The sequence below is a fragment of the Mytilus galloprovincialis genome, chromosome 4 (genome assembly GCF_965363235.1).
Source record: "Mytilus galloprovincialis chromosome 4, xbMytGall1.hap1.1, whole genome shotgun sequence".
NCBI lineage: Eukaryota > Metazoa > Mollusca > Bivalvia > Mytilida > Mytilidae > Mytilus > Mytilus galloprovincialis.
In genome coordinates this window covers 8,524,890-8,537,215 of record NC_134841.1, presented here as the reverse complement: position 1 = coordinate 8,537,215, position 12,326 = coordinate 8,524,890, and the positions used below count along the sequence as shown (strand labels likewise).

The 12,326-nt window shown below is 29.8% G+C and overlaps 1 protein-coding gene across 5 annotated transcripts in view; it reads right to left on the bottom strand.

Annotated features, from left to right (window-relative positions):
• Positions 1-12,326, bottom strand: part of LOC143071295 (uncharacterized) — a 47,357-nt gene that overhangs the window by 14,685 nt on the left and 20,346 nt on the right. For 4 of the 5 annotated variants that reach the window (XR_012976851.1, XR_012976850.1, XR_012976852.1 and 1 more), the window contains exons 6-12: positions 9,346-9,496; positions 8,517-8,565; positions 3,674-3,782; positions 2,808-2,962; positions 1,298-1,496; positions 712-820; positions 164-328 (exon numbers count right to left, since the gene is read on the bottom strand). Coding sequence is in view for 1 of the 5 variants with exons in the window: in XM_076245520.1 (XP_076101635.1) it covers positions 164-328; positions 712-820; positions 1,298-1,496; positions 2,808-2,962; positions 3,674-3,782; positions 8,517-8,565; positions 9,346-9,496 (937 nt within the window). In the remaining 4 variants the exon portion in view is untranslated. The remainder of the gene's footprint in view (positions 1-163; positions 329-711; positions 821-1,297; positions 1,497-2,807; positions 2,963-3,673; positions 3,783-8,516; positions 8,566-9,345; positions 9,497-12,326) is intronic. The other variant, XR_012976853.1, reaches the window with a different exon arrangement.

Here is a 12,326-nt window from a genome sequence, read left to right as displayed (position 1 = left end):
ATTTTTAAACAATTTTTCATTTTTCAAGTTCAGAACAATATAACGATATAACTTGATAAGTATAGTTTTCATAAGGAGTGAGAGTGGGATATCAACTCAAGCTATCTAATTTCAATATCATGTTAAATGAGCCTTTTTACTTTAGAAGTAGGGAAACTATTACCTTTTCCCTGAACTTTTTCAGTTTGTTGTTGGATTTCCTTTTATCCTTTGGAGGTCTGCCTACAGGTCGCAGTGGTGTGACCTTCTCTTTGACATGTCCATTGCTTCTTTGAGTTCTTCCACCAATTACCCCTCGACAATTCTCACTGCCACACATACAATCTTGCTGTAATTATAATATAAATCATAATTACACAAAATGTTAATGTTGTTTAGATTTTAGACAGTCAGTAAGGTTGTATTTTGGGGGAAACTAAAGAACAAGTTGAAGATGATGTTAAAATGCATCAGACAGAACAGTATGCTAACATGATACTTGGTACAAAATCTTAAGAATCTCATATTTATAATTCTTCAGAAAAAAAGCCACATAAACTCCATTTCTGTATAAAATTTCAATATGACCATTATGTGTAAGAATATATGTCTATTCTCTTTTAAAAAGGAATTATCAGACCAAAACATCAGCGTTAACTGCAAGTTACAGTTTGTTTTTCTTGTTTTTTTGGGGTTGTTTTTTTCACAAATACTTCATTTATATCAATATACCTGAGAATTCATGTTATATGAGTGGAAATTATAATCGTAACACAACTCTTCACCAGACTCAATGTCTCTCAAAGCAAACAAAGCCATTCTGTATACACCATTTACATTCCTACAAAACAGATAAATCTCATTATTCTTGATACACATTTTACATTGTTAATAAAACAAAACAAACATTTCAAAACAGCCTACTATGGTAATGTGTCATAAGATTGATATGGATATTACAAGACTAAATTTTGTTTGATTTCCAGAAATTGACTTGTTCAATCTTAGTAATTCCATATTAATGTATATATGAGTGAACATTTTTAGTCATTTAATTGAAATCAAGTCACTATCTAGCCACTTGTTCCTACTGTAAATCAGTAGAAATCATATGGTTCAAGTTAAAATATCATCTCTGTAGGGTGCATTTTTTGCTGCAGACAATAATTTTCATGCTTATTTAAGTGATCATATCTAATTCAACATACAGATTTGCATTTACTTTTATGTTGTGGTAATTTCTCATTACAGAATAAAATTCATTATTTTGTTTAGTAGCCAATAAAACCAATACAAAATATGGACTATTTACACTTACCATTTTTGTATTTCACAGTTAGGTTTGCAGGAGTGGTTGACAAATCTTCCAATGTTGCCCATTCTATACCCGTCTATCATGGCACCACTGTCTAGATTTAGACAATAATGATGTCTTTCCTGAGAATAGTTTTCTGTCATTCTTCGCTTAAATTCCAGCTCACTTACAACCTCTCCAAGGTATTCCAAAATAAACTGACCTGAAAATAAAGTACCTAAGTTAATGTTTTGTATACATCTTGATTTTTATTTCAATTTTTTACTTATGAATTCTCAAATATTTCTGTCTTAAATTTCCAAGTATACACAACCACTTTCGGTACAAGAAGTACTGGAGTTTAAATGAACCATTCACTGGCATAACTGTCCATGTAAGAAGAATCTTTATAATCCTTGCAATGTTCAAAATGTATGCTTCAACTAGTATGTGTACAATTTTCATGATCTTAAGGATGTACTTAGGTGAGGTTTAGGAATTTGTGTCAAATGTTCGGACTCCTTGGTGTTTTTCCATACAATACAATGTAAAATATTTTGCCACATAACACCCATTTATTTTTTTCATATAAGATTTAATAGCTCATGAAAGGTCATTTACCAAAATTTTAGAAGATTCTTGATTTTCTTTCCTTTGTTTTGAGACCCAATTAAAGCCAATGCAAATATAAGGTAAAAGTGTGAGTCAGCCTTTTCCCGCCATATTTCAAATCTCAAATATCTCGAAAAGGAGGTCCATGACCTATCAATATGTTTAGCTTATCTTATTCCTTAATTGATGCTCTCCCAGCTTATAGTATCAATTTTAATTTATTAATTTCTTAATTTTTACCTAACTTCACCTTAGTACATTCTTAATAAGACTTTTTTTTTATTTTTAGAGCCTAGACAAATGGACCTGACATATTTTGGTCAATGTTTAGCCAATAATTCAATTTGCTTAAATACAATAAGTGCTTGAAACAAGTTTTATTTGTGGTCTTTAGTATGTGAAACAGTTCTAATCAAAGTGGTTGTAAATGTCTATGTAAATAAATCTATCTCTCATTACCAAAATGTTCTGAATATGTATTTAATTTGCAACTGGACATATTTATCCATCAATCACCATCAACATCAATAATATAATGTACTTTGACCTATACTGGTTTACTTTTATAAACTGTTACTTGGATGAAAAGTTGTCTGATTGGCACTCATACCACATCTTCTTATATCTCTTGTCATGAATTGTATTTTATTTGCCACTGGACTTTAACAGCCATCCATCATTATCCTCATGAATGCCAAAATAGGAGCGAAGCATCTGAGTGTATTCACTATCTAAATTAACCCATGCTCAATCCTAATATCATGTCAAACTCATTCACATGTGTTCCAATCATCTATGACACCTCAAAGCAATACACTAAAAGTGTTTAAATATTTGTTGTGTAGGTTGATAAAGTTAAGGTGGAAACACCATAGTTTACAATATCAATACATAAATCAGTGAATTGATATTGACAACTTACCAGCAGTTAATTTCCCTGATACCCTAACTCCACAGCCTCTATCAGCAGTAATGAACACATCCAGACCTTCAGCCCAGTCATGTTTCTGTATCCTTTGATTGGCACAATGTTCATCACATGGGCAAGCTGAGGGGGAACATTCTGTGAAAACTAACCTGGAATCAAAATATAGCTCTATAATAACTTACTCCTTAAATCTATAAAAGGTAAGCTAGATCTGTGTCCATTTCTTTGTAGAATACAGGAAAATAAAAAAAAAAAATAGATGTTTTTTCCTACTTTTGAAGAAGCTTCTTTCATAGTTTCATAATATTCCATAATGGTTTGATCAAGTTATTGATGTCCAAAAAATATATATAGACTGTATGTAAAAGTAAATTGCAAAAAACTAAGTCTAGCTATCAGTAAAATACTTAAAAAAAGGTTATTTCTGTAAATGTTGTTTGAGACGTCAACTCCTAATCATAGAGAAGTATCTTTATAGAATTCTAAGTTTTGACAAATTCATTGACATCTAAAATATTTTAACAAAGACTGTATCTAAATTCTGATAGGAAATAATCACCAACATCAAAAAAGGTTCCCAAGGTAAGAGGATATTGATTTTTTTTAAAAAGATGTTTATATCTTAAGTTAAAGAAAGATTCATTGCTAAGGATTGTGTAGGTTGGTCCCACTATCAAGTAAATGAGACATGTGTTAATCTCTTTAAAATACGCTTAAATGTTAAAATATTGCAAAAACTGAACTTTTTAATTTATGGATACTTAATAAATATGATACCAGTCATTTCAACATAAAACTTTTTAATTTCATTGAATTCACTGTGTTGGTTGACTTGACTCAGTCGATGTCAGAATACATACCTATTCAAACAATCATCTCCACAACCTAATTCTTTGTCTGTTTGTGGTCTTTTACAATTACAAGGGTGAGGTTCATACGGACATACAGGTTTGATATCCACATGAACATCTGAAAAAATAGAAACATAAAATTAAATGTTATATGAAATTTTCACAGTAAATTATTTCATATATATGATGGAACTGATATATATATTACAATCCTTGCCATAAATAATCCTAATACATGTAGTCTGCATATATTCAAGAAAACAAAATCATTTAGATAAATTATCAAATAATTTAAACATGTGCAGTTGAATTATTTTTGAACTTTGTCACTTTTGGAGTATACAAGTTTTCAAACAGAGCAGACAATTTGGAATGAAGGCTGTTTCTTGAAGAAATATTGTCTGACAGGAAACAATATTTTTTTGCAAAATGTCAATTACATTTCCATCAAAAATAGTTTTACAAGCAGAGTTTGGTACTCTCCAATCATGAGCTATTAAATAGTATGTCCCTTTTCTGATCATGTCGACAGCTTATTCATATATATATTTAAAATCTTCAGAGATGCACCGCACCATCAGAAGGGGTCAAAATGTCAAACTGGAAAAATCTGGGTAATCACATTTCTAAACACAGTTAATGGATCTCAACATAAAATCATGTCAAATTTAAAAGAAATATAAGAGATGCTATTGAAAAATACCTTAATATATAGGCCATACTGACTTTCATGGAGTAGATTTAAAAGTTTTAAACTATATGAGGGGGAAAAAGTAGTGAAACATCTCATATATATGTTTTTTTGTCTGATGAATGGACCAACTAAACTAAATCTAAGCCTATCAAGTATCAAATACATGTCATAATTACTTTATGTTTAAGAAAAGTATTGTACTTTACATAATACAAGAGGATTATAGTGTAGAAATATAGCTGTCACATAGAAATATTGCAAAATTTCAATGGAAATCATTGAAACATATAATGTAAACTAGTGTTCAAAAGGTGGTTGAACTTTGTGCACTGTATGGTTGTGACATAGGAGTGAAATGTTCAGTGAAATAAAGCATTGGTTTTCAGAGGAATGGACCTAAATGAAGAACTTGCAACAATAAATTGGAAATGGACACAGATAACTCCCCTACTTGCATATCATATACAGTTATAAAAGTGACATTCAGAAATTTTGAAATTGATCTGTATTTTGTGGTAAAAAGCATTTGGTATAAGTTTCATAAAATTTGGTTGAGGCAAGCTAAAGTTAGAAAACGGAAATGAAAAATTCAGCAATCTTTCATTTGTAAAGGGCATGACTCTAGAATAATTTAAGTGACCCATCCAAAATCCTAAATTCATCTGTGTTTTGCAATAAGCATTGTGTTTAAGTTTCATAACATTGGTTGAGGTAAACTAAAATTAGAGAACGGAAAACAACTTTTAAATGTATGGACAGACAAGGGTAAAACTTAATGCCCCTCCTCTACGGCCAGGGAATAAAACAGACAGGTTGATAGATATGATTATCACTATATGACTCCTTCACTTCAAGAAATAAATATATATGGATGATATCCATACCTAAATTTTTTTTGGCAAACTTTTATTCTAGAATTGTTTTTTTTTTTCAAGTTATAAAAGGAAAGGGAACCATTTATATACAAAAAATTATGAAAAAACGATAAATTATTGATGACTAAATTTTTATGATGGAATTAATTTTTTTAAATTCATAAAATGAACAGAAACCATTTATGTCAGAAATATGACTTATATGAACTTAAACAGCTGTATTCGATTAGGTATGACTGATAACATTTTTTTAATGATAAAACTGTTTTACATAAAGAGAGTAATAAAGATTTATTCATTTCACAACATAAAATAATAATCACCTCAGTGATTTCATACAAATTATGTCAACCACATGTAGAGCTATACATAATTAAATACTAAATTGTTCTCTTATTCTCCATCTATTGACAAGACTCTTCCCTGTGTAAACAAAAAACTTCTTCCTTCTCACAATAAACTTCATTTTTATTTAAACATGATACATCCTTATTTACATAGCTAATATTAATATGTTAATTTTCCAACCATGTTTTTTTGTTTGCCATATAAAATTACATCATATAAATAATACAAATTTCCTTACAGGTAAATTACAGATCACATTATCAGTCAATATTCTCCATTTAATAAAACACCTCAAATTTCATGGTAAATTTACAAACAGTTTAAAGTAACAAAATTTAAATATTTTATTCTTTTTCTGAGACATTGCTTGGAGCAATATTATCTAAAACCACAAGATCTAAGTGGTAGTATTAAACTAATTTGAAGATGTAAGATTGTATGGAAACATATAATTCACAAGTCATGATCAAGTATAATTTTTTTCAACATGTTGTCAAATCCCTGAATCCGCATATCAACTTCTAACACAGAGGAACCTATTTTAAGTAAATGAGAATAATTTATTTGATTCTACTTTAAATTTGTTTATATGAAGGTGTATTGTTATATAAACATGAAAGCAGACTTGATTTAACTGAGAACTCCTTTATTTCAGACTGTACCCAATAACATAGTTACAGTGGAATGTAATTTTATTTAGTTCCTTGTGATTATTTATAGCTTTGTATCTAGTAGTTGTCAAAATTTTAATCTGTGATTTATATAAAAGAAACTTTTAAGAATAATAACATTCAAGTTCATGAAAAAATCACTCAGCTATCCAAAATAATACCTTATTATTGAGGGTTTTTAAGTTTATGAGGCATTGGCTTTTAAATGGTAAAAGAAATTGTTTTTGCTCATAAACTAGCTAGGCATGTAATCATAAATATATATTACAGAAGCAGACAAACTTATAAAAGTTTCCTACTAATTCTGAGGCTAAATCAATCTTTGAATGACACATTGAACATACATTTACCAATTAAAATGTTTTTTTTATTCTTCTTCAAAATACAGTTGAACAATGTGTTACTTTGTGATTTTTACAAGGTCTCCCTTCTTTCAATGCCACTTTGCATATATACAAGTTTTTATATGCTTTGATAAAGACAGATTCCTCAAGAACTTCTGCAAGCTTTCAACTTTCCCATAAATGCTTCAAATCAGCAAAAAACATGATTTGTGCTGATGACATCTAGATAACAAAATACTGACAGTGATATTGCCATAAAAATTGGCAAAAAACATGAATTTTCACACATCAACATCAGCATAAAGGAAATATAAGATTACCAATTATCTGATTTCTCATTTTCCTTAACATTAAAACTGTTGACAGAGTTATGTAACTGCCTGGTGATGTAATAGTGTCCTTGTTTTACGTACAAACAAATGTAAGTAAAACGCTATTAACTAGTATATCATTTCTGTGATTGTCTATACAGCTATCCAAATACCACACAAGACCTTTAATGATGGTGAGAAAAACTTTCTAGTTATATAAGTAATATATCCCAACCCTTGCATAGTCCAAAGGATGAACTTGAGGAATAGACTGACAGAATGACAGACAGACAGACTACCCCGTCATGTTTTCCCCCTGCTTAAGAAAGCGGGGTTTAATAAATCTTGACCATAAAATTAACTTGTAACCATGTTGGAGTCACCATTGGCATTGCAATAATCAAAGGTACCTCCAATTTATTGTTTACAGTAATGATGAGTAAGGAGTGTCACATATCTAGTCAGTAACGAGTACGGGACATATGATACAAGTGTTTCCTTGAAGACCATCATCTACCTCCATGGGACTCATATTTTGTATCAACTTAAAAAAAATTGAAACCAGATAGCTTGTTTATTAATGAAAGGTGCATTTCTATGCACTTAACTGTAAGTTTAAATGACTCATTTTCTTCCAATTACTTTGGCAACAATACAAAACAAAAACCACTTTAGAATAACTTTTCCTACTCATCCGAATATCTCTACACACTACATTTAAATTTTTTACGAGATGTTAATAGGAAATGAAGTGGCTGATTGCCAGACAGAATGTTAATTGAAACAGGTGGCTTCAGACATTGGCCTACCTCACTGAGATACTGATTTATTTACTCGTCTTATCATTATATACAATTTTATATCAATTTAATGTCAATTATAACAAGATGATAGGCTACACAATTTATAGCAATCTTATCAGTTTTTACAGTACATTTCTTCAGTTTCTGAAGCAAAACATTTTTTTAATAAATAAAAGGGCAATAATTCATGAAATTTTAACACTGAAGATAATGTTTTTACTAAAAAATAGATAGTTGAAAACTTTAAAATTTTTGTTTTGATGTTTCTTGTTTTATTCAATTTTTTTTGTTGAAAATTTAAACTTGCTTAAATAATCTCAGACACCAATAGCTTAATTTTCGAGTCTCTAATGAATTTTGTCCAATCAGAGTCGACAGGAAATCTTACCAGATTTGTATTAGATTCTTGTCTGTGTCTGATTCTTTTTTCACCTGTTAAACTTCAAACGGATTCCAAAACATACAAATATCACAGGGAAAATAATTGTGTACAGTACCACACAGAGTAGGTTGGGTAAAAACCAGAATATCATTGACAAAAGGAACCTCGTCATAGTTAACAAACAACAAGGTTAGAAACCCATACAAAATGCTGATTCTAAATTAAATAATTAAGTTATTGTGTAATACTACCCTTGCTAAATCTGAATTAAAGATATCTTAACATATTTCACCCCTAAAAAAACACTCAGTAGCAGACAATGTCATAAAGCAACCATGTAACAATGAAAAGATCCTTAACCATCCCATAGTTAGGTGGTAGTAGACTAACATGTGTAATTTTAACTTAGTACTGGCAAACTTACTATTCCTTATTTTCTTGTATTTACCATACACATCTTCTTTTTTTGGTATCTGGAAAGGAGTAAAAATAGAATTACAAAATGCTGTAGTGTTTACAGAATGAAAACAAGCAATATCAACAAACATTGATCAGCTTTGACTAAACTTGAATTAAAAACATAGAACAACCCAAATTAATATTAAATCATTATGAAGTTACATTTTAGTTGACCAATAGGACCAACATGGTAAACATTTGAATATCTAGTTTAAGATAAGTAAAATATTTTACAAAGCAGTAGAAGTGTATCACTATTTAGTAGACTAAGCAGTGAATGTCAGTCCTAGCCAGCAAAAGCAAACAATCTAACAGTCTATTCTTATTCTTCTATTCATCAGTAAAAATATGCTTATTATTTCTGAGAGGTGTGATTTTAAAAAAAAAATCATTTGTTAATCTTTAACACATCAATGATTCAAAGACAGCTCTTTTACTTATTTCTAATTATTCTGAAATTACTAATACTGTGCATGTACTTTACTGGCAGTAAAATGAAAAACTATGTACACATTTGTTTTAAGTGACATATTTCGTTGTGTAAATGACCACAAAGGAGCTTTTCAATCAATTTTAACATTAAAAATTTCCTGAAAAATCATTTTGAACATAGTAAGAATTCTGCTAGTTCCTATGTGCACATTTACAACCAAAAATGATCTAAAAACACAGAAATAGTTGAGAGAATTTGAAAAACATGACAGAACAGAAGATATTTTGAAGAGAATTTGTTTGACACAGTGAAAAGTGGCTGTAGATAGGAAAGCGACAGTTTGTTGAAGCACTGGATTTACCAGGTCTTTAACATGTAGCCACCAAATATCGTATGGTAGTAAGAAATCTGTCATCGCCTCACGACGATATTTGCCCACATGGAGCGGAGCTGACAGTAGACACCCAACCTTTTCTCTGTTTCTCTGTGAACTTCCTGTCTTCTTCTTTGGTCTGCAAACAGAAAAAATACAAATTGTTACAATAAAGTTAAAATGTACTATTTCAGCATAATTTTTTGAAAAACTGTGAAACTGTAAATCATTATTTCACAATTTGACCTTTTTCTACTTATGATACCAATTGTGAATGTGACATGTTGTTTTTTTTTTTTTATCACAATGAAAATCTAAAGTTATTTTTTCTCTCTCTCAAATGAATACATTGATCTTCTATTGTTGCAGGTTGAAATGTGACAAATTTATAGATTGCTTCTTAAACATCAAATTAACTTTATAGCTAAATTAATGTTAACCTTCCTTTTAAAAATAGGGTGTACATAGATAAGAAATTGCAACAGATGCTGTAAGACCTTTTAACGCTTAGAAGTAGAATAGAACTACATTTTCTCTAAGATCTCTGAATCAGGGATGTCCTAGATGACATCAATACAGTTCTATTTAAAGCAATGGTACCAATTATATTGATAATACTTCTAATTAAATCAAAACATTGCCATATATGCTGAAACCATAAAACACAAAAGCCATATGATGGAATTTAATAACATGAGAGTCATCTTAACAACCCCAAAAGACCCTTACTTCTCATTCTATAATTGCAACATCATGTAACAGAAGAAATGAAGTCCTCAATTTCCAATTAAAATCAATTTCCACTACTGCAGTTTTCTCTCAAATCAATAATAACAGCTTCAATTAAGTCCCTCAGAGATTTAACAATGTTTACATTAAATTCATCAAATAGCTAATATTAAATCTACAATTTAATTATGTGCAAAATTGGATCTTTATCAGCTAGAATTGTCAACATGTTGTTCTGTTTCATCTGGAGCCCCGAATGTTAAATCAATTTAGGTAACATTTGTCAAGATTGGAAGGGTTTACATCAAAGCATAACATCCTATGATTATCTAGTAAAATAACAATTATTTGGACTGAGTCATTATCACCGCTAATTACTTCTGTAGTGATAAATATTTCATCAGCTCTGCATGGAAAGTAATCTTTGGTGAAAATAGATTGGCACTAATCATTGTAAAGAAATAACAATGACAAAACTGACACATAAGATAATGATAGTTAAGGAAAATCCAAATTATCGAAATCTCAATGAATTACAAGATTGTGCTTCAATCATATACCAAGACAGAATCAAACAGTCATACAGAAAAGTGATGTTCAACTTTCTATCAAGTATCAAAATCTCAATGAATTGTCGTTAAAATTTACAAGAATTGTGCTTCAATCATAAATAAATTCTTATTGATAACAGAAATTCAATCTATAACAAAGAGTTAGACCAAGTGCATTTTTAAAAATAAATAATTCGGATAAAAAATAAATATTTTAGTTAAAATGATTAAAAAAATGATAGCTGAAATGATATACCAAGAGTCCAAGACAGAATCAAACTGTCACTCTCCATTAACTTCATCAGTGTAAATCAGACACTTTATTATCTAATTCTGTCTCAAGTATTTACTTATTATTGGAGATATTTGTCTATATGACTAAAGGCAGTACTGTGGTTGACCACAACCTATTTGACAAAGAAGGTACTTTTATAAGCTATTTAAACAGTGTTTATTATTAAGGAGAGTAAAATTCCCTCTAGTTTTCTAAACATCTTATCAATTTTACGGATTAATCTTTACCAAAATATCAGATAAGAAATGTAGTGATTGATAAATAAACATCAAAAGTCAGACTAGGTGAGATTTTAATGATAACCTTCTTTACCGTGGACATCATCATTCTATCAGCCTGGATATATAATCCCTCTTACAAAACAAATGTCTTTCAGTTCAAATCTGTTAACCTTTCCCACAAACTTACACCAAACATATCTCTTTGTTCAAATTCATGACCTCTATCAGTAAAAAGAAAATTAAGACTATTTTGACCTACTCAATGACCCTAACCTAAAGATCATATCTCGGACTTGACTGTAGTTTGTTTTGTTGTGAAGTGAATAGCTCTGCACCCATATGCTCCATCAACAAGAGTAGTCATTCCCATTGTTACATTTCAAATAATTATTTTAAAGGGGAAGGCTACAGTTTGACACCTGCTGTAATAAAACTGTAGTACCTTTCTATTGAACTTATAAAATGTTGGTCACCTTATTATTTTTAACTCAGATATTAAAGCTACATTACATATATACAGTCTTCAAGATATATGTTTGAATCGATAGGCCAAAAGCTGAATTTTACAAAAATTTAAGTAAGGGTCTATTATATAGATAATTTTATAAGCCAGGGCAGGTGGGCCTCTGGTTGAGTGCTGTGACTGTACATAATGATTGAAAGGAGATATGGGGCAAACAAAAATTAAACAGCAACTCAACAACACAGTTAACCAAACTCAAGTTGTTTAGTATATATATCCAATACAAAATAAAGGCAGCTTAACAAATGGATATTTTTTTCTGTAATTTTTTTTCTCTCACAATATCTGGATTTTCACTAACATTGTAGTTTGAACTTTTGACCTGGAAAAGATGTCTAATGAAAAAATCCAATTTAAAAAAATGGTGTCATTCAACCAATTTAGAATTCATTTGTCACGCTAAATAAATATTTGATGTAAATCATGAATTTAATTGTATCCTAAAATTGATTAGGCAAATGTAAAATAAATTGGCTTTGAATTACAATATATTTCTGTTTCAAAACAAATGGAAATAAATTGAAGTATTCTACAATGAATAAAACATGAATGAGATCAGATGCATGTAAAATAACTACACAAACAGAGTCCTGACATTAAATGTAGGTACATGTACACCGTAGAGAAAAGCTATTAAATCCAGCATGAGC